Source organism: Bos indicus, chromosome 20 (assembly GCF_029378745.1).
Source record: "Bos indicus isolate NIAB-ARS_2022 breed Sahiwal x Tharparkar chromosome 20, NIAB-ARS_B.indTharparkar_mat_pri_1.0, whole genome shotgun sequence".
NCBI classification, from domain to species: Eukaryota; Metazoa; Chordata; class Mammalia; order Artiodactyla; family Bovidae; genus Bos; species Bos indicus.
In genome coordinates, this window is record NC_091779.1 from 8,662,315 (window position 1) to 8,686,075 (window position 23,761).

The 23,761-nt window shown below is 37.8% G+C and overlaps 1 protein-coding gene across 4 annotated transcripts in view; it reads right to left on the bottom strand.

Annotated features, from left to right (window-relative positions):
• The window catches only part of TNPO1 (transportin 1), an 89,908-nt gene that overhangs the window by 33,890 nt on the left and 32,257 nt on the right, over positions 1 to 23,761 (bottom strand). For 2 of the 4 annotated variants that reach the window (XM_070774558.1, XM_070774555.1), the window contains exons 2-7: positions 14,876 to 14,989; positions 12,062 to 12,137; positions 8,424 to 8,573; positions 5,449 to 5,555; positions 3,643 to 3,776; positions 2,921 to 3,002 (exon numbers count right to left, since the gene is read on the bottom strand). In XM_070774558.1, coding sequence (XP_070630659.1) covers positions 2,921 to 3,002; positions 3,643 to 3,776; positions 5,449 to 5,555; positions 8,424 to 8,573; positions 12,062 to 12,137; positions 14,876 to 14,989 — 663 coding nt within the window. Of the gene's footprint in view, positions 1 to 2,920; positions 3,003 to 3,642; positions 3,777 to 5,448; positions 5,556 to 8,423; positions 8,574 to 12,061; positions 12,138 to 14,875; positions 14,990 to 15,124; positions 15,281 to 23,761 lie in introns of those variants that run through there. The other 2 variants (XM_070774556.1, XM_070774557.1) reach the window with 2 other exon arrangements.

Sequence of the window (23,761 nt, forward strand, 5' to 3'; positions counted from 1 at the left end):
CAGTAAATGATCTATAGCCATTCTTTTAAACAAGAGTATGAGCGGCTGTGTTCTGAAGTAATTTTTAGTTTGCGAGAATAAAACCATGTCATTAGGACAGAGGAGCATTTATCCAGCTCACCCAGAAATAAAGATAATTATTAAAATACAATCTGATTTATCCTTCAAAATTACTGTCAATAGAGTATTCCTACCAACACTGATTCTTAACAGGCGCATGTTCTATGAGAGCATCAACAATTGGGACATATATACTGAGAGTTTCTAACAACCTAACCCTCAACTGTTGTTCACTAAGTCAAACTATTAAAAAATAATAAAGGTAGCAATCAATCTGATGCTGTTCTCAAGTTTCTCTAAAAGTGAAAAAAAAAAAAAAAATCTGAATGGTTCTCAACTCCAAGATGTTGTTACTCAATTTTATAGACCGAGAGAGAAATGCAGATTAGACATCATATAACTTGCAAGCAAGTGGGGGACCTGAATTTGGTTTTCACAAAAGTATGGGTAAGTCCACGCTCAGTTAACTATACCAACAAGCCTTCACTAGAAGTTGTCTCTTGAAGAGGTTCAAGTGGAGATTCAAGAAGAGAAAACAGTAAGCCTTCCCTATCTCACTCCTGAGGTTTTACTTTACACACAAACACACACACACACACAAATTGAAAGCAGCAAAAAAAAGAGCTAAAATAAAATAAGTAAAATCCAATGTGTCCCACTGTCTCTTCCCAGGACCACAGAAACGTCTCCAAACATATGAATCTGAAATCTAATTACAAAGAAAGGGTAAGACAATAGAATAATTTAAATATCAAATGTGACAGTATGTTGCATTTTGAGAACTTTAATTTCTCCAAATCCTGCCTCTATTTCTGAGGCTTTCAAAACTCTGTAGTTGCACTTTTAATTTTACATAGTCGGAAATAGTACTGTTTTTCCAGCAGGTGCTGCTTTTATACAATTGTTCATTAAATTTGATGCTGTCTTACACATGAATACCCAGCTTTATCAAGGTATGTTATAGCCATGTATTAGTGATCAATACACTTTTCATCAATCAACTCTGAGTATTCATTGGAAGGACCAATGCTGAAGCTCCAATACTTTGGCTACCTGATGTGAAAAAACTCGCTGGAAAAACCCTGATGCTGGGAAAGACTGAGGGCATGAGAAGCAGGGGTGACAGAGAATTGAGACGGTTGGACGGCATCACTGACTCAATGAACATGAGTTTGAACAAACTTCAGCAGACAGTGAAGGACAGAAACCCTGGTGTGCTACAGTCCATGGAGTCACAGGGCTGGACAGTTTGGCGGCTGACCACTCGTTATCAGTGCCACCAGACTCAGAGGCATGGCTTCAGCCCCAGATAAAAACACTGGCAACCGAAGCAAAGGATGAAGAACCAGGTGAGCTTTACTGTATTATCAAGCAGCAAAGAAGTGTTAATATGGTATTTAATACTAATGGAAAATAATTTTAAATGTCAGGAAATGTTTTTGTTCCACTTGCTAAGTATGGTCCTGTGGAGTTTTTATTTTCAGAAAATTTTATTCTAAATTACATCTCTGTATAAGATGCTGGTGTGTCCACCATTGTTCTCTTTAATGAGCTATGAAAGAACACTACTGAGTGGAAATACTATTGTAATTACAACAAAAACTACTACTGCTTCTAAAAATAATAGCAGTAGCTAGCATGTGGAGTGCTTACTTTCCATCAGGCACTATTCCATTTTTAGCAAATACCTTTATAACAATCCAACAAAGTAGGTCTATTATTAGCTTTATTAAAAACTGAAAATACCAGTTAAATGAGGTGCCCAAGGTTAACAGCTACTAAGCTGTGGAGCTGGGATCTGAACCCAGGCAGTCTTACTCTCCAGACTTCTATTACTGCCTGTACTACAAGTGGTCCACTACCCTGAACAGACTGAAACACCTTGAAGCGTAACATTTCTTTATGTAGTATTAGCACAAGCACAGTAGGTACTCAGGAAAATGCATTTAAGATGCCTAGTTTTGTTTCAGTTTTCAAATGGCTCGAGGATTCTAATGGCTACTATTTGCACTTGATTGGTTCAGTTCAGTTCAGTCACTCAGTCGTTTAAGAAAGAAGTTTGTCAATTTAAGTGATAAGCAAAAAAAGACAATTTCTCCTCAGCTCTTTCTGGTAATTTCCCAACAGGAATACCAGCAGTATGGTCTCTGGAGGATCTTTTGTTTTTTTTTTTTAAAGAACAGCTAAAAAGGAATAGACTATTTAATTAAATTTCATATGATGAAAATAAAAGTGAAATACTTAAGGAACTTTAATAACCCTTTCAAAATTGCTGTTACTGAGCAGAAGTTCTGAAAAGAAACTCTACTGCTTAGAGCTGAATGGCCAAAAAACTACAGCTGTCGTCTTTCCACTTTTATTAAAAAAAGTAACTTCAGAAATACTAAGATGCGCCAATTTTTCTCCCAAACCTCTCATTTTACACTGAAAACCAATGGAAAAAATAAAGTACTATCCTTCCAGTCTAAAGTCTGAAGTCCAGACTTCAGATTCTTTATCAAAGTAAGTTCATTCAACCTCTTCATGTTCCTATCACAAATGAGCTTGGAGGCTTAATTTCCATATGCAATTTGAATAGTAGATTGAAGCAGAAATTTTTATAATCAAGGTATCAAACAAACATATATCACAATGTTTATACAAGTAAAAAACTCAGTATGAGAAGTAGTTTTTTTTTTTTCCAGTTAATGAGAATTATAAAGTTTAACTGTATCCAATTTTAATACTATCACAAGCAATTTAGATATTGCCAGTTCATAATTATAACTTATTACATTTATAAAATAAAACTATATGCATTTAACATTTTCCAATCTTCTCAAAAGTAAGGTGGGGGGGGGGGGGGGTGCAGGAATCTTACCTCAATAAAGGAATCAATGTGCAACATCAGAGCTTGAGTTCTACTGATGATAAACTGATTGACACATGCAACAGCATGAGACCTAGAAACAAAATTTAAAATATGTTCATTGAAGTTTTTTTTCCATTTACAGAAGACTGGCAAGAAATTAAATATTCCTCCATAAAAATATTATGGTGTATGTATAGCCATTTGTACACACACACCATTAAGAAGACTGAGTCAAAATTCTCTATGTATTAACATATACTTCACATTCTTTCTGTGTCAAGTGAAAAACGCAGGTTGTGGAATAATAATTTTAAGAAAGTGTAAAAGTGTCTGAAAGGACATGTTCACTCTCAAGAGTGGGATGTTGGATGGGAACATAATGAGAACTATTTTAGATTAAAAAACAATGGGTATGCATTCCTTTCGAAAGGGCTTCCCAGGTGGCTCAGTGGTAAAGAATCCACCTGCAATGCAGGAGATGTAGGTTCGATCCCTGGGTTGGGAAGATCCCCTGGAGGAGGGCATGGCAACCCACTCCAGTATTCTTGCCTGGAGAATCCCATGGACAGAGGAGCCTGGTGGGCTACAGTCCTTGGGATCGCAAAGAGGTGGACGTGACTTAGTGACTGAGCACACATGCAATCACAAAAGTACTAGGTAATGCAAAGTAAGGGAGTGGTCAGGTTTGTATCAGAATTTATAAGTGAATTTAATACTGGCTATATAGATACCTTATTTTTGGACTACTGTGCTTGAAGAACTGTAAAAATTTGGGAATCATGATGTTGAGAGGACGATCTAAAACATCACTATCTAAAATCTCAGCAGAATCTTCACAAATTTTCTGAAGGGCGCCAAATGCTCCCTGTAAAAGACATTTCAATTATTAGAATTAAAAATGAAGCCATTTAAAAAGCAAATTGAGGAATATTAACTAATTTGTATGGATTAATGTTCTCAGCCCACATAAAATCTGCATCATGAAATCCATATATTTAATCATCAATTTTAAGAAAAATTATACCACTGATTTAAAACCATAATTTAAACATAATGGCACATTTTAATTTTAGCATTAAATGACTCAGAATTAGAATTCTGGTTGGCAGGGATTGTAAGTAATGTCATCTAATTAAAAAACAACTTTTGAAGTATTCTTGTCAATTTTTAAATCAACACTAATTTTTCTCTTATTAAATATTGATTTGTTAAAACAATGTAAACTCTACTTTTATGTATAAGTCTATTTAACCACTGTATCACTTCTTTTTGAAATACCAAAAGAAACCTTAATTATCATAACTATTTACATATAAATCATTCACTGATAAAAATTGTATTCAACTGGCAATTTTCCTACAACCATTTTACAACCAAGCGGCTTATCTGGAGAGCTCCTGCATGGATCATCTAGCCTGTTAGTTACCTCAACCACCTCGTTTACTGTTTATAATCTTATCAGCAGCACCTTGGTGCTCATTCGCTACAGTACAGTTAACTCAATACTGTATGACAGCAGCTCCGTGATTTCATGATAATCAGTTTAAACTTTTTATTCTTGCAAAGTGCTTGCTTAAGATTTTGGTCTTTATGTTGTTGTCTTTATACCAAAGCACTATTTAAATTTTCATCAACTGTTACCCTACAGCTAAGTATTATTTTTATTTTCCTATAATCTTAGTGTATTCCCAAGGCATTACTAGAAAACATGTATGTGAGAATGCAAGCTTTTTTCCTTCTCTTTTAAGGAGGGAGAAGAGTGACTTTTTAAGACTCCTTTTTGCTAGCTTCTCCTCTCCCTGGTCCTCTCTCCCCCAAGCCAACCTGGCAATAAATGGTAAGTTAAAAAGACCACTTGATTCCTTTACATTAGGTTATTTTTATATCCGCCCTGCCTCCAAGCCTTGCTCTTTTTTGAGGAGATTAAGTCACTGCCTCAAGAGGCAAAACATCTAAAATGATTTCCATTTAAGACATCATTTTCACCTGCTAATGAAAGAGATGGGTAAGATCCTCATTGGGTGAGAAATTACAGGAAAACAAATCCATACAGACTCCCTCTTCTCTCCCCAAATTGCTACTGACCTGATCAGTGACAAACAACAAGAGACTATAATTTATAATTAAAACAATACTAGATATACTTCAGACGTATCATACAAGAGGCACCAAACAACTTAGAGACACTGAAAATGTACCCATGGTCTGGGAATTCAGTACATTTAATTAAGTCCACCTTTGAAAAATACTACAACCGATTAAGCTTGACAGTAGCTTTGCTGATGATACATATACACACCCAAGAATAGCTCTAAAATACAACAGAAGATTTTTCTCTGTAGGAAGTATAGTAAAGAGGTTTCATAACTTAACGGTCTTTATGGAAAACAGCAAGGTAAATGATCACTGACTTAAAACAAAAGGTAACTTTAGGTCTCTAAGTTTTGATGTTTTTTGTTTCAGAGGAATTCTTTTTTCTCAAGATTACTAATACACAACATGACAAGACAAATTATGTATGAAGCAAAAATCCTTACCTCACAAGTGTTGTAATCTTCAGAATCCAACAGGCTGCAGAGTTTTGGTAAGAGGTCAGGCCAATTCTGCAATTCTCCCTTGGAGGCTATAGTTGTGATCAAAATACCTTGAAAGAAAACATGTCTGTTTAGGAAATGTGACTGCATTATGTTATATATTGCCTTGTGGGCAACCACAAGCCAATGCCAAGCGCTTACATCATGTTCTTGCAAGTGGGTTCACGTGCGCACACACACACATTTAAATGTTCCAAATCATGGTAAGACTTGCAAATCATGTCAATCGTAATATTTATCAAGGATCCCTGCATCATCACAGCGTATCTGTGGAAAATCCCAGTAGAAATCAGAGCCGTTTCTCATCTTGTTTTCCAACAATTCACCCTCTTTTTATTTTTAACAAGTATCTGTACAAAAGACAACTTGCTCTTCTCCAATAATGCCAAGAATACTCTTACTAATTAAAATTACTCCTATTTTATAAAAAATACATACAAAAGAGCAGAAAGAAAATACACCAAAATGTTATTAGCAACACTTAGTACTGGGTGATGAATATGACTATTAGATTCAACTAAAAACACATCAAAGAACTAAGAACAGCTCTCCACACAGAGTTGGACACGACTGAAGCGACTTAGCAGCAGCTCCGACTTAACCTAGTATCAAAGCTGTGACCCATGGTAGAGAAAGTCGATGAGCCATCGGTCAAGAACATTTCTACATGCCCACTCTTTTGGCAACAATCCCTCTCCTGGAGACAGGCCATACACCCCTACGACAGTTCCCACTTATGGGGATCAAGGATGAATCACTGGCAAGGTGATCGTGGATTGTGGAGGCTTGACTGACATAGGCTTACTGATCATGTCACTTTGACTGGATTATTTCAACTGTGTTGTGTAACTTAGCTCTTAGTTAAGGATTATGCAAATACAGAAATATGTAACAAAAAACTTTTGTGTCATTGTTTTTCTCTGCCTTAGAAAATTTAATAGTAGTTAACATAATGTAATATGCTTAGTGATTACAGATCTTTCAGCACCATAATGACAGTAGGCAAATTATATGTACTTCAAATTATTAATCTGCAAAAGAAAATTTTTAGAAGAGAAAAAGTTCTCTTCATAGTTATTTTGAGAATTCAGTGATGTGTACACAAAATGCAGAGCATATAATAATAATTATTACTGAACAACAAATTTTACTGTTTGTGTGCATAAATTCTCTTTGAGTTTTCCATTGTGAGTTTTGAGCAGGTTGCTCCCAATGGTAAAGAGCTAAAAAATGTAAAGAGTAAAGTTGTTGGCCAGGATTTACTCCCCACTGAAAAAATTGAACTGTATGGTGAGGATCATTGTATTGATAGCATTTTAAAGATAAGTTACTTTCTGGTAAGATCAAAAAGCAGCAAGACTAATAGTAAATCTGTTCTTTCTTGCCATGTATTCTTTCCCAAAGTCAAAATATAAAGAGTTGGGGGAACAAGAAAGTTCTGGATCTGCCTAAAGGAAACCAAGCCATGTTTTAAAACAAGTAATAATAAAAATTAAACACAAGATAAAATTTGGTACTAACAGTCTGCTGACACTCACGACTTCTAAGACAGTATTAAAGAATGTTTGTAGACTGACAAATTCAAATTAATCTGGCCCCATATAATTGCATCCACTCACAAAAAAAATTCTAATGCTACCATAGTTACAGAAAGTGAAAAACTGTAATTTTCAGTGGATTTACCAAAGATGGGCATGAAAACTGAGTACTCAGCAATACCCATTACAAACCAACCATACATTCTTTAACAGAAACAATTCTACGTCTATCTAATGGATTACCACACAGTCACTGAAATGTGGTCCTTCCAAATACACTTCCTTGGCAAGATTTCCAAAATGCATTCTTAAGATGAAAAAAAAAAATTAAGACTGGTATACACTCACCATCTTTTTTTTTTTTAAACCAGTGTTAAGAGTCTGGTAGAAAATCAGGCATACATGAGGGTCCACAAGAATAACCTATGGAGGGAGACCCTTTTCTCAAATTATAAATGCCCTCTACATATCCTATTTAAAATGAGTGTTAATAATGGCAATGTTTAGTATTTGTAGGGAAGTTACAAAGAGCTTCTGTTTTGTAAGGAAGAGATAAACCAGGTACTTTTCAATCCCACCAGGAGACAAAATATATAAAAGCAGAGAACTTTTAATGAAAATGACTGATTCATTATGGAAGTTCTTAACTGAATCCCATTTAACCAACCTGATTAACAGAAGCTTTTCAGGTCCCTGTGAAATATGGCTGCGGAAACCCCATGGCATATGAAATCTACCCACTGGTCGGCTGTTCCATAGTACATGTTTATTTCTGCTTCTACCAGAGGATGTGTGTGCTTACCAAGAGTCAGTTGTGTTGGTTCCCAAAACTACTTATTTCAGTTACCGTAATTAAGCATCTAATAGTATTTCATAAAGTGATAGAAATTTGTTCTTCCACTGAAAACAAGTTGAAATACTCTAAAAAGACTAAAAAATTGATGTTAATTAGGTATATACAAGGCAAATATTAAAAACAAGGGGGTACATAGTAAAAACCTAAAGTCCTACACATAAATTGTCTTACAAAGAAGTTTCTCTTTATATGTAAAAGAAAGTGAAACTGGAAATTATACCCCATGTATAACACAAGAAAGACAGTTAAAGAACTCAAAGGAAAAACAGGAGTTCTACACTAGCATCACTTTTTAACGGCCCATTTTAACCAACTTTGATAAAGCAACTACTAGTGAATCTGGTCTCAAAGGATCCAGAGAACTTTTCCTGTAATCATTAACATTATGTCAAAAGAAGCAATGAAAAATTTTCCCCATCACAATTCAACATGAACCGGATGACAAAATTCCTATGGAAATCATCAATCATGTCAGAAACCAACCCAGTCACAAACAAGATAAGCAAAATTGTAACATTACTTACCTACAGTAGCTCTAATCAGAGGAGAGGAGTCACCAATATTGTTTAAACATTCACTCTTAATAAAGTCTGTTACACCATTTGGGAAGTTCTGAAAGTGTGCTTTCACATTATTCTTCAAAATGAGACCACTCAATGATCTTGTGGGTTCATCTGTAATAAAATAACACTACTACTGAGTTTTAAAGTCGTTTTCATTTCAAAATATATCAAGAATGTAACTTTTAAAATACATTAAAAAATTGATTGTAATATTTCATTAATCTGCTATAACCAGGGGGGAAAATACTGTAAATGATTACAAAGGATTAGCTCCATGATTTATAGTTCAGGGTTTCTCAACCTTGGCATTATTGACATTCTGGGCCAGGTAATTCTTTCTTTAGGAGTGCTGTCCTATGCACTGTAAGATGTTTAGCAGTATCACTGACCATAGGTGCCAGTATTACCTCTGCAAATTGTGACAACCAAAAATGTTTCCAGATAATGTCAAATGTCTCCTTGGGCACTGAGAAGGGGATGGGCGGGGGAAACACAACAAAACTGCACCTGGTTGAGAACCACTGATTGAATTTAAGTTTATATATGGCCAATGTACTCAAGCTTTATTGGAACCTGATGCAAACATCAAATTACAGATATGAAAGTATTAGTCACTAAAGATATCCTATTAAAAATTAAGTGGACAAAGAACATATGGGATCACCTTCACATACAAATAATTGCCGTTCATTTATATCATGTTTTTCACTTGCCTCTGAGCTAAAAAGAAAAGGGGGGAGAGGGTAAAACAATTTTTAAATTTCCAGAAGATTAAATAAAAAAGAATCTATGTAAAAGAAGTTTAATCCGTAGATGATATTAACAAATTCTGAAGAACCAATATCAGTAGAATATAACTGATGCTTTAAGAATCTGTATTATCACCAACAATATTAGCAATAGTCAACATTTTCTCAATGCTCATTACATACCAAACACTGCTAAGTGCTTTCCAAGTAGTCTGCATTTAATCCTCACTACCTCATGAGACAAGAATTAATTTATCTCCACTGCACAAACAAGGAAACTGAGGCCTTTGCCTAACTCACACAGAATAGACTATGAGTTGCGGAAGCCAAAGTGTCAACCTGAGGAGTTTGTCTCCAGAGCCTCTACTTGATGATGGCATAGTATCACCCTCCTTAAAGGGCTGGAAGACGTGTGGAACTGGTTTACGGAACACAGAATGCTATTTCGGCACTGTTATTTTACGTACTTTATTAAAAAAGAAAATAACCCAACTTGTTCTAGTTAGTTCAGTATGTCCCCAAAGTCTGACTGGTATTGAACTCTTCAAGGGTACAGCATGGGGGGACAAAAAGACTGTGTTTCTTTGCAAATGAACCATTAGAGCCACCACAACACAGCCTACGAGCCTTTTATGTCACCCTCCAAAAATTTCTTCCTGGTTTCAATTACCACCATTCAATCAGTAACTTAGAAACAAAAGCAATTCTAAATTCTCTTCAAAGTTTAAAACTTCCATAAAATAAAAGAATAGCCAGATATTTAACTTCCTCAAGCAACACATGTTTTTGTCTTGTTAGCCATCAATAATTCAGTTGTATAATTTTATTTTAAATGGCATGTGTATTTACTTACAATGAACACACTATACCATTTTTACAACTATGATTACAAGATGGAGAGTTTTTAAAAAATCACAAGGTGAAAGGAGTTAAAATTAACTATGTCCTCTTTCTTAAAGACTCCTTTACTAGGTCTCAATTCTCATCTGCAGAGTGAGGGAAGTAGATGAGCTGATCTGAGGTCTCTCCATATCTAAAATTTTACTGCAGGAAAGGCAAAAAGGTTCCTAAATAAATAAGCATATTGATTTAAAGACTTTACTTATGCTCCTCCTCTAATATGGATGGTCACAATGCTAATTTTTTAAAACAGAAAACTAGATATAGCAACCTTGTGTTCCAAATAAATGAATAAACACAGGAAGAAATAGCAAATGTTAGTAAAACCTTTTCCAACATTTCATGGTTTTATAATTCATAGGTCTTCTGGGAGACAGTTACACACCAACCTCTCTTGCTACTTAAGTTTGTCATTTGTCTGCTTTTAAAAATACTTCTGATGTATCCTCATATCCCAAGAAAGTTTTAAGAAAGAGTATAACATTATAAAAATCTTAACATTTGGAATTTAAGATGAGGACAGGACAGAGAATAGATGGCTTGGTGAAAATAAAATTTTCAAGTAAAACACTTATGTTTAGAAAAATTCATTTACTAAATATAAAGTTCTTAAAGCATTATCTAATTACAACTTCTATGTGGGAAAAAGAAAATTTCTATATTAAGAAATAACACATCACATTAATATGCACTTATCAAACTAGGAATATTAGCTGCTGAATTTAAAGATATGCCAAAAAACTTTAGTTTTTTGCAATTTAAGTTTTGAAATTTCTAAAGTTTCTCTTACATGCTTCAATCACAAATTAAAATTCCTAAAATTAACTAGAAAATTTTAAAATAATTCAAAATAAATCACTATACACTGGCATGAAACATTAAAATCTGAGTAAATACAAGATTAGTGAGATTTTAAGGTCATTAACCCGCTCGCTAGCACTTAAGAGTTGAAACCTTACATACGGTCTGGTAGTCTAACACAGGCATTTTGTAGATGAAAGAGAGATGAAATGAGTGTCAGAGTTTAAGACTTATTTCCTAACTCCAAGTGTAGTGCTTTTACTAACTACAGAAGCACTAATGAAGCACCGTAACTTCTCATTTAGAGGCCAATCAGTCTCTCAAAAATTACCCGAGTGCATTCTGAGTGTCTGACAACATCCCAGGAAGGGAATACTCAACTCTGAGAACACCTCTCACTACAGTGTAAGCTCCATGAGGACAGAGATCCTTATTATTCTGTTCACTTTCACTGCTCTTGAGCCAGCAAACTGCCTGGCAAGGAGTGGTGCTCCATAAATATTCATGTAATAAACAGAGTCAAGAGAGATACATTACATGTATAGGAAACAATCAAATGACTATGTCATTTAAAAATCAAGTTAGTTTTCAAGCTTTGTTATAAAAGTAATTTAAAATGGTTGTAGAATAGTTAATGAAAAGGTTTCATGTATACTGTTAGAAGGTTTAAAAAAGTTACAAGTCTATGAATAGAATGATTCTACTTTTTGTTAACAATTAAAATAGTACATGGCCATATAACTGAAGTACAGAATTAAGGCATTAACAATTACCTGGTGATGGTATTATACATGACTTCATTTTGGTTAAATCAACTTTCAATCATACAAATATGATCACCCATATAGTAAGTTTTTAGTAAATCCTACATTCGATTTGTGTATAAAAGAAATCAATCTCTCTAGCAAAATGCTTTCTCATTTGCGAAGAATGAATTTATTACAAAAACCCCCAACTAACAACTGACTGCTCATCAAGCATCCAAATGCTTTAGTAACACTTTCATTCCATATCTTTAAAGCAAGTGATTCCTACAAAATGAAATCCTTTAAAATGAGTAATTCTTCATATATTTTAGTACATCTTAAAGACTTATTAAAAAAAAATGTAAAAAACTTTTAAGTAGCTTTCAACACAAACCCTACTTACCTTCAGATTTCAATTTTGTAAGAACAAAAATCAGGTAGTTGTTAAAGTCTGGATATTGATTGAGTTGTTCCAGTTTCTAGAACAAACAGTAGTTAAGGAAACTTATAAGGAAGGAATTCAGTATTTTTAATCTAAAATCAATAATCTCTTTTGTGATTTTTAGGCCTGCATTTTTTTTTCAGTAAGAATAAAGTTATCCTATTAAAACCATCAATACACTATTCCAAGAACACACCAATGGCTGTGTTAAACCTCTTATGAGCTTTATGGTTAAAATATTAAACTATTTTACATCAATTATTTTCAATACAAGTAAGTCAACTTCCACCTTCAGTATAGGTGCACATTGTATGAAAAAAATTTTCAAAACAATTTCTTTGACCTATTTGAACTAAAAAAAAACCACAAACCTTAATCAGAAAGGTATTAACATATAAAATAATGACAAAAAGGAAAAGCACTCCAAATGAACAAAAACAAGTCTTTCAGAGATCACTTACAGAAATTAACCTTATAAAAATCGCCTTTTAACTTAAACACTATTAGAATTTTTCTTCAGAATTCAAGAAATTTACATAAAATGCTATTTATGTACAAGTCTACATATCAAATCTTATTATATAAAGTCACTGTTATGAAATTACTGCACTGCAATAGTTCTACAATTATCCCCTCTCCCCTACTCCCCCACCAGGATCTGCCATTACCAGTGACACACACGTGCAGGTTTCCATCCTGTGGCAGGCGACAATGACATACTGCTCTGCTACGTCTTTCTTCATGCCCTTTTAAACCCTAATACGCTTTTTAATAACACCTCTAATTGGGTTTTATTAGAATTTTCTCAGTAGACCTAGATCTTTAAATTAAATCCACTATACAAACTCCAGGCACACCATATCAGCTATTTATCACACACTAGAATATTCTCAGTGTTCAGTGGCCAGAACATAAATTAACTATCAACATACATTTCTCTAGAAGCTGTACTTTCTTTGACCAAAAAACCCTAGTGATTTCTTTTTTTAGTGAACAGCCAAGATTAACAGTATGCTAATATGCTAATAATTTTTCATAAACACTTCCTAATAAGGTTTACTTCCTAGGAACTTAAGCTATCTATCCATATTATTATAACGGTCTTTCTAAAAGTGCTCAAGTCTATACAAAAACAGTAATTACATTCTTTGCTAAGGAAACAAAGAACAAGGTCATCATTAGGCACTTTGAAAATATAGAGCAGTGTGTATTTTTAAAATACTATTAACCTTTATCTACTGAAATTTAAATTGTTCCTTATGCAGACAGTATACTATGCTCCAGGCATACAGAATGAACTGTAAATTTGATTCTTAGCCCAGGCACAGTACTGAGCATACAGAGTACTTAATAAATAACGCACTAAAACAAGAAATTATGATATACAATGCTACAGAATAAATTACAATGTGGTTTGTGACTTGGCTAACTTAACTGTCATACTAACACCTATAATTCATCAAAACTCAACTTCTATCATTTCTAAAGCTATGATAATACAAATTAAGATTGCGCAACAGCAATGTTTCAAATACAAGCTCCAATACACCCCAAACCAACTACTATTCCCTCAGTACTATGTAGCAAAATGGCTTAAGAAAAACAAACACCAAACCAAGCAGACCTAAATCATTAACACCTCCATTTTAAAATAATCAGTATTAATTAATCAAAAGGCTAGATACTCGCCTATTCGAGGTTTTAAATTACAGCAATGCAGTACTTTGAGAAACTTTATTTACCAGAGCTTTTCAAGTAATTCGATTTAACCCCAAGTTTATAGTATTTTAAACTTAAGTCCAAACTACACCAAAAGAGTTTACCAAATTCCGTACTAACCAATTTTCCCTCTTTATTAACAATAAAAATTAAGAGGCATTTTTGAACACAGGCTGAAGTTTTTAAACAATTAACTTCATCTTAAAAGTTATTTTATGATCGGGTGAATTTGTTTCCTTTATTAGATGCAGGAAGAGCTCTCCATTTGACCGCAGTTTAGGGCACTGCAGAGCGCACACACAGCAGAGGTTCTGGTTCTTCTGTTAAGCCTTTCTGCCACTAAAGCCTTAGCAACAGGACCGCTACACCAGCAAACTCGGTCAAGACTTGGGTAACTGAGCAGACCGTCTCGAGCCAAAGATTTCTCACTTGGGAGGCAGGGAGCTCGCAACAGGTGTTAGCCTGAGCAGCCTCGAAGTGAGTCCTGGGAGCCCTCATTCCTAGGTCTCCGGCTCTTCAGGATCAGGGCCTGGAAGAAATCCCGGGCCCCACACCCAGGGAGTTCAAACCCCGCGCCGGCTCCACCCTACTCAGGCCGGCGAGCGCGGCCGCGCACGCAGCGCGCCCGCCCGGCCCCTCGCTTCGCCCGCCGCCCCCTGCACGCCCGGCGCATTGTGTGGGCCTGCTCGCCGGGGGTCCGCGCCGGCACCCAGCCACTCCGCCTTCCCGAGCGGCCCGCCGCGAGGGAGGACGTGGCGCCCGGCCGGTGCACATGTCGCGATCGCGGGCGGCGGCTGGGCGCCCCCGGCCTCTTGTGGCCGGAAGCCGCCGGGCCAGGCGGCGGCCCGGGCTCGGGGCACGAGGGCCGCGTGCGCGAGGCGCCGGGCAGGGGCGGCGGCGGCGGCGGCGGGCGGGCCTTGCTCGCGGGCGGGCGCGCGGAGGGCGGAGGGATCCGGGAGCGGGGAGGGGGAGGGGCGGCGGGAGCCTCCCGGCCGGCGAGAGCGGGCCCGGCACGGCAGAGCGGCGCGGGCGGTGGCGAGGCCTCGCAAAGGATACTTGTTGCACGGTTCTCTGGATGGTGGTGTCGGGGGACTGGGACTCCTTCAGCAGCTGCAGGATTTGCTGAAGCCCTTGCTCGTCAGGTTTCCACTCATACTCCATCTTGGTTTGCTGCAAATAAAGCCAGACACAGGAAGAGACGGAGCAAATGTTACTCCCCGTGCACAGGCCCGAGGGCTTCCCGCGCCGAGCAACCCCCGTTCCTCCCCGCCACAACGACCCTTGCGCTCCCCGGACGCCTCAGACCTGCCTGGGGCGCCCCGAAGGAAGTCTCGGACGGTGAAACCCGGGGGAACTGATCCTAGCAGCTCGGCCGCCAACGTCTGCTGCTGCCGCCGCGGCCGCTGAGCGCAAGGAGCCGACCAGACTGAGTCACCGCGAATTTGCAATCTGGCCCCTAGATCCGCTCACGGGAGCCCCCTGGGTCCTAGTGCCACGCAGTTTTCTCCAACCTAACCCAACTCTAGTTCCACCCAGATTATTACTGATTTAAGGGCTAATCTAAAAAAAGCAAACCCCCTGCGAGACACCTGGAGATCTGATTTGGGATTTTAATCATTTTAAATTAACATGGTTAATAATTAAGAATGACTGTTAATAGGGAAAAAAGCCTGCTAATTCCCCTGACGGCTCAACAATACTTAGAATAACAAATGTTTATATTTAAATTTGATATATAAAGTACTAAATACTAAAATTTAGTCTAAAATATTAAAAATGGATTGCATCACAACTCACACTTGAATAAACACTACATGTTGCATTTACATTTGCAAAACGACTGAAAAAAATGCATTCTTTCATAAACTTCAACTTTTGAACTCTTTAAGTTAAACTCCACCTGAAATAACCACATTCACAACTAATGACTTAGGGCTGAAGAAAAAACAAGAAAAAGAATGTAACTTTACAACTGGATAGTGTTTAATTCTATTAATGTGTTTTCACATACATTTTATTTTATTATCACTCTGGCCAGAGGGGATATTATTTGCCCCCTGAGTGGTAACTGTAGAGCAAAAAGATCACAGGAAATGACAATAGTTAATTAGTTAAAACTGGGAGGAGTACAGGTTTCTTAAACTACTATGAGCTGCATCTACTATAATCAATGGAAACTATCCTATCAATGACAGTTTCTTTGAATGCTTAAACAAAACTTAAGTATCCAGCATGAATTATTTGTAATTCAGCATGAATTTGCTGAAGGAGGGGCTTTTTCATAACGACCTACTATTATACTTGATAGTTTGAAATCTGAAATTAGTCCCTTCCTAGTAGGAGTCTCTTCCTAGCTGGGGTTAAAAAAAAATTACCTGACCTTACAGTTCGTTTAAAAAAAAAACACTAACAACAGTTAGTATTGTTTTTCTTTCTTATATTTGTAAAAAAAAAAAAAAACGTTCCCTCTCTCCTTCACTTTTATTTTCTGCTTAATATCCTGTAATCTGGTTTTCTTTACCAAATTCTACCAACTTCCTCAATGACCCAACCCCCTAATCTCCAAACCAAAAAATGGTATCTGGACATAATATCTATTAATAATATTGTCATGTTTTTATTGGAGTCTTCATTCTGTGTGTTTATATATTTTATAATGATGAGACTGTTGTTTCTGGGCCAATTCCATATATCATTAAATATTTAGAGTATTTTTAAAAACAAAGTATTCCATTGTATTTCTGTGCCATAATTTTAAGAAACGTTTAATTGATATGTACAATAACCTGTACAAATCATAAGCATACAAACTTATGTATGTTTATAAAGTGAATACACCTGGTGTAACCAACATCTGCATCAGGATAAAGATCACTACTAGTACCAAGGTTTCTCTTGTACCATTCTCGGTCAGCAACTCACACTGTGATCCCTATTATAATTTCTATCGTTAAAAACAACTCCCCCTTCCCTCCTGGCTTTTTTACTTCAGAAATTTCAAAAACAATTACAAAAACAATATTACAACACATTAAACAACATGGTTGTACAAAAAGTTAATTTAAATCCATCACTAAACTTACAGCCCTAACACAATCAGTTTTACTAGTCTGAAACGAATCCATCTACACCTTTCTCTATTCGCAAACATATATATAGTTCTGGTTTGTATTTTAGGATCATGCCACATACTGTATTATTAAATAACTCTACAACTTTTAAACACACAACATTGAATGGCCATCATTCCAGGCCACTACATATAGATTTAACTTTTCATTTTTTAATAGATGCACACTGGGGGAGAGTTCTGACAAAACATGGTCCACTGGAGAAGGGAATGGCAAACCACTCCAGTATTCTTGCCTTAAGAACTCCATGAACAGTATGAAAAGGCAAAAAAGATATGACACCAGATAAGCCCCCCAGGCCAGTACGTGGTCCAATATGCTACTGGGAAAGAGTGAAGAAATAGCTTCAGAAAGAATGAAGAGGCTGGGCCAAAGTGGAAACGATGCTTAGTTGTAGATGTGTCTGGTGGTGAGGGATTTCCCTGGTAGCTCAGACGGTAAAGCGTCTGCCTGCAATGCAGGAGACCTGGGTTCGATACCTGGGTCAGGAAGATCCCCTGGAGAAGGAAATGGCAACCCACTCCAGTATTCTTGCCTGGAGAATTCCATGGACAGAGGAGCCTGGTAGGCTACAGTCTATGGGATCGCAAAGAGTTGGACAGTACTGAGCGACTTCACTTCACTTCACTCACTTCTGGTGGTGAAAGTAAAGTCTGATGAAAGTCTGACACTGTAAAGAATAATACTGCTTAGGAACCTGGAATGTTGGGTCCATCAATCAAGGTAAATTGGATGTGGTCAAGCAGGAGATGTCAAGAGTGAACATCGACATTTTACAAATCAGTGAACTAAAATGGACCAGAATGGGTGAATTTAATTCAGATGACCATTATATCTACTACTGTGGGCAAGAATCCCTTAGAAGAAATGGTATAGCCCTAATAGTCAACAAAGGAGTCTGAAATGCAGTACTTGGGTGCAATCTCAAAAATGACAGAATGATCTCTGTTTGTTTCCAAGGCAAACCATTCAATATCACATAAATTCAAGTCCATGTCCCAACCACTAATGCTGAAGAAGATGAAGTTGAATGGTTCTATGAAGACCTACTGGAGAAGGCAATGGCACCCCACTCCAGTACTCTCGCCTGGAAAATCCCATGGACGGAGAAGCCTGGTAGGGTGCAGTCCACGGGGTCGCTAGGAGTCAGACATGACAGAGCGACTTCACTTTCACTTTTCACTTTCATGCATTGGAGAAGGAAATGGCAGCCCACTCCAGTGTTCTTGCCTGGAGAATCCCAGGGACGGGGAAACCTGGTGGGCTGCCATCTCTGGGGTCACACAGAGTCGGACACGACTGAAGTGACGCAGCAGCAGCAGCAGCAGCATGAAGATCTACAAGACTTAGAACTAACACCAAAAAAGAGGTCCTTTTCATTATAGGGGATTGGAGTGCAAAAGTAGAAGTCAAGAGATACCTGGAGAAACAGGCAAGTTTGGCCTTGGAGTACAATATGAAGCAAGGCAAAGGCTAACAGAGTTTTGCCAAGAGGACACACTTGGTCATTGTAAACACCCTTTTCCAACAACATGAGACAACACTACATGTGGACATCACCAGATGGTCAATACTGAAATCAGACTGATTATATTCTTTGCAGCTGAAGGTGGAGAAACTCCATACACTCAGCAAAAACAAGACCAGGAGCTGCCTGTGGCTCAGATTATGAGCTCCTTATTGCAAAATTCAGGCTTTAAACTGAACAAAGTAGGGGAAACCATGAGGCTATTCAGGTATGACCTAAACATATCCCTTATGAGAATACAGTGGAAGTGATGAATAGATTCAAGGGATGAGATCTGGTAGACAGAGTGTCTGAAGAACTATGAATGCAGGTTCCTAACACTGTACAGGAGGTGGTGGTCAAAACCATCCCAAAGAAAGAGAAATGCAAGAAGACAAAGTGGTTGTTTGAGGAAGCCTTACAAATAGTTGAAAAAAGAAGATAAGAGAAAAGCAAAGGAGAAAGGGAAAGGCATACCCAATTGAATGCAGAGTTCCAGAGAATGGCAAGGAGAGATAAGAAAGCCTTCTTAAGTAAACAATGCAAAATAGAGGAAAACAACAGAATGGGGAAGACAGATCTTTTCAAGAAACTTGGGAGATACCAAGGGAATATTTCATGCAAAGATGGACGTAATAAAGGAAAGAAACAGAAGAACCTAACAGAAGCAGAAGAGATTAAGAAAAGGTGGGCAAGAATACATAAAAGAACTATATAAAAATACACAAAAGAACTATATCCATGGTTATATTGATAACCATGTGGTGTAGTCACTCACCTAGAGCCAGACATCCTGGAGTGTTGAAGTCAAGTGTGCCTTAGAAAGCATTACTAAGAACAAAGCTAATGGAGGTAGTAGAATTTCTACTGAGCTACTGAGCTATTTCAAATCCTAAAATATGATGCTGTTAAAGTGCTGCACTCAATATATCAGTAAATTTGAAAACTCAGTAGTGGCCACAGGACTGGAAAAGGTCAGTTTTCAAAGAAGGGCCATGCCAAAGAATGTCCAAACTCCTGCACAATTGCATTCAAGTCAGATGCTAACAAGGTAAAGTTTAAAATTATTCAAGCTAGGTTTCAACATTATGTGAACTGAAAACTTTCAGATGTACAACCTGGATTTAGAAAAGACAGAGGAACCAGAGATCAAATTGCCAACATCCGCTGGATCATGGAAAAAGCAAAGGAATTTCAGAAAAACACTGACTTCTTCATTAACTAAAGCCTTTGACTGTATGGATCACAACAAACTGTGGGAAATTCTTAAAGAGACAGGAATACCAGACCACCTTACCTGCCTCCTGTGAAACCTGTATGCAAGTCAAGAAGCAATAATTAGAACTGGACATGGAACAATGGACTGCTTCAAAATTGGGAACGGAGTACGTCAAGGCTATATGCTGTCACTCTGCTTATTTAACTTATATGCAGAGTACATCATGAGAAATGCCTGGCTGGATAAAGCACAAGCTGGAATCAAGATTGCCAGGAAAAATATCAATAACCTCAGATATGTAGACAACACCACCATTATGGCAGGAAGTGAAGAGAAACTAAAGAGTCTCTTAAAAAAGGTGAAAGAGGAAAGTGAAAAATCTGGCTTAAAACTCAAAATTCAAAAAACAAAGATCATGGCATCCTGTCCCATCACTCATGGCAAACAGATGGGGAAAAAAATGGAAGCAATGACAGACTTTATTTTCTTGGGGTCCAAAATCACTGCAGATGGTGACTGCAGCCATGAAATCAAGACTCTTGCTCTTTGGAAGAAAAGCTATGACCAACCTAGACAGCATATTAAAAAGCAGACATCACTCTGCTGACAAAGGTCCATAGAGAGAATGCTATCTTCCCATGTGGTGCTAGTGGTAAAGAATCCACTTGTCAATGCAGGAGACATTAAGAGATGTGAGTTTGATCCCTGGGTTGGGAAGATCCCCTGGAGAAGGGAATAGCAACCCATTCCAGTATTTCTGTCTGGCAAATCCCAAGGACAGAGGAGCCTGGCTGGCTACAGTCCACAGGGTTGCAAAGAGTCAGACACAACTCTTTCCAGTAGTCATGTACAGATGTGAGAGGTGAAACATAAAGAGGGCTGAGCACTGAAGAACTGATGCTTTTGAATTGTGGTACTGGAGAACATTCCTGAGAGTCCCTTGGACTACAAGGAGATCAAACCAGTCCATCCTAAAGGAAATCAACACTGAATATTCAGTGGAAGGACTGATGCTGAAGCCAATACTTTGGCCACCTGATGCTAAGAGCTGACTCAGTGGGGAAGACCCTGATGCTGGGAAAGACTGAAGGCAGGAGGAGACAGAATGAGTTGGTTGGATGGCATCATCAACTCAATGGACATGAGTTAAGGAAAGGGAATCTTGGCATGTTGCAGTCCATTGGGTGGCAAAGAGTCAGACACGACTGAGTGACTCAACAGCAACAATAACAAAATACACATAATACAAAATTTAGCATTTTAACCATTTAAAGTGTACAATTTAGTGGCATTACGTACATTTTCACTGTTGTGCAACCACTGCCATCTCTATCTCCAGGACTTACTACAGTAACAGTCATTAAAGTTAGGAGAATACTACCTTAAGGTAGCGAGAGATATCTCAGGGTTATATGGATAACATCTGAAGTATTTCAAGCTAAATGTGCACACCAGGATTATGAGGTAGAAATCATTTACTTAAGCAGTGAACTACATCTATATAAATTAAATAGAATATCAAGATTAATATTAAATTTTCTTAAAATAATTACCATTCTTTTTACATATTGAAGATTCAGAAATGTTTCAGAAATGGACTTAGTACTTCAAATTTTTCTCTTTTCACTTCAGTTCAGTCACTCAGTTGTGTCCGACTCTTTGTGACCCCATGAATCACAGCACGCCAGGCCTCCCTGTCTATCACCAACTCCTGGAGTTCACTCAAACTCATGTCCATCGAGTTGGTGATGCCATCCAGCCATCTCACCCTCCATCGTCCCCTTCACCTCCTGCCCCCAATCCCTCCCAGCATCAGGGTCTTTTCCAATAAGTTAACTCTTCACGTGAGGTGGCCAAAGTATTGGAGTTTCAGCTTCAGCATCAGTCCTTCCAATGAACACCCAGGACTGATCTCCTTTAGGGTGGACTGGTTGGATCTCCTTGCAGTCCAAGGGACTTTCAAGAGGCTTCTCCAACACCACAGTTCAAAAGCATCAATTCTTCGGTGCTCAGCTTTCCTCATAGTCCAACTCTCACATCCATACATGACCACTGGAAAAACCACAGCCTTGACTAGACGGACCTTTGTTGGCTCTGCTTTTGTAATATGCTGTCTAGGTTGGTCATAACTTTCCTTCCAAGGAGTAATGTCTCTGCTTTTGAATATGCTATCTAGGTTGGTCATAACTTTCCTTCCAAGGAGTAAGCGTCTTTTAATTTCATGGCTGCAATCACCATCTGCAGTGATTTTGGAGCCCCCCAAAATAAAGTCTGACACTGTTTCCACTGTTTCCCCATCTATTTCCCATGAAGCGATGGGACCAGATGCCATCATGTTGATTGGTCCATGACATTCAATGGTAAGTCTCCTCTCCCCCACAAATGGCATTTCAATAAAAACCAAGACAGTTATTTGAATTATCTATATAGAAGATGGCACCAGAATAAAAAGTTTGCAAGAGGTAACTAACTAAAATAACTGTAGTCTTCAGAAGACTAAAACTTGAGTCCTAAACTGTTAAGAACTTGAATTTACATTAAAAACTTGAATGTACTAGAGTTGATGGGAGGTAAAGAAGTCAGACTAGTTAAAAAGTAAAAATATCTATTTTTTTCCCCCTGCTACAGGGGTTGTAAAATCTAGTTTAAAAAGCAGACAGGAGGTCTGGACTCAACCAACCTAAATTTAAGCCCTAGTTCTTTCACTTAGTAGCTGTGAAAACCTGGGCAAGATAAATTAATCTCTCTGAGCCTCAGTGTCCCAACTATAAAATGAGAATATACTGACTCTGTAATAGGATTATGGGTACTTGCCTGGCATACAGTATGGTTTGAAATTTAGTAGTTTTGTTTGTTACATCAATGATTTTCTGCTGCCTGCAACATAAAATCTAACTTCTTCTTTTTCATGGACGAGGCCCTTCATGATCTGGCCCATCATCTCCAAGGACAGCTTTATTTCTTACAATTCAATGTCCAACTTTTATGCTCCAGCAATACCAACTGCGCCTCTCATACCTCTAAGTCTCTGCATAGGGACTGCCTCTCTGGAACGCCCTATTTATAATCATTTTATTTATTTCTTTTTGGCTATGCTGGGTCTTCGTGGCTCCATGGGCTTTTCTCTAGTTGTGGGGAGAGGGGCTACTGTCTAGTCGCAGCCGGTGGGCTTCTCATTGTGGTGGCTTCTCTCGCTGTGGAGGACTCGCTCTACAGTGTGTGGGCTCAGCAGCTGCGGTTTCTGGGCTCTAGAGTGCAGGCTCGAGTCATGGCGCACGGGCTTTGTTGCTCCACAGCGTGTGAGATCTTCCCGGACCAGGGATCAATCCCGTGTTTCCTGTATTGGCCAGCAGATTTTTGTTTTTACCACTGAGCTACCAGGGAAGCCCTAGAATGCCTGCTTTACATCTGACCATTTGGCAAACTCCATCTCACTCATCAGAGATATGCTCATTTACTCAGTTTCCAAGTATTTACTGAGTGTCTTCCTTGGCACTACGATTGATACTGGATACTATTTCTTTTCTGTAACATTATTATAGGACCTCTCCACAAGACTTAAGTACTGATTTTTTTTTTTCATCACAGATCTATAGTTTGTGGCTATTTCCATTTCACCAACAGCCATATTATAATTATTTCCAGGTCTGTCTTAGCAACCCATCATGTGTTCCTTGACAGCAGTGACTATCTTTTTGACTTTTTTGAATCACTATAGTAATTTATTAAGTATTTGCTGAATAAATACTCTTGCTGTTAATTACTAAAATACAACTCTTGTCCAATAATTCAATTAATCTGAGCAACGACCATGTACTCAGTGAGCATTAGAGACTCAAAGTAAGTAAAATACTGTCCTTGCCCTTAGTTCTCATTCAGTGGCAGAGTCAGATAAACTGTCTACAAATGAAGTGTATGAATGATGAACAACAGGAAAAGAGAGGAAAGAAAATACATTTTGCTAGGAAGAAATAAGTGCTTTTCTCCCATATTTTTCTCTCCTAATTTCAATTAAATTCAAACAAATATTTACTGAGCAGTCAGATGTTTCTACCTAATATGGAGAATCACTATGAATGTGATAA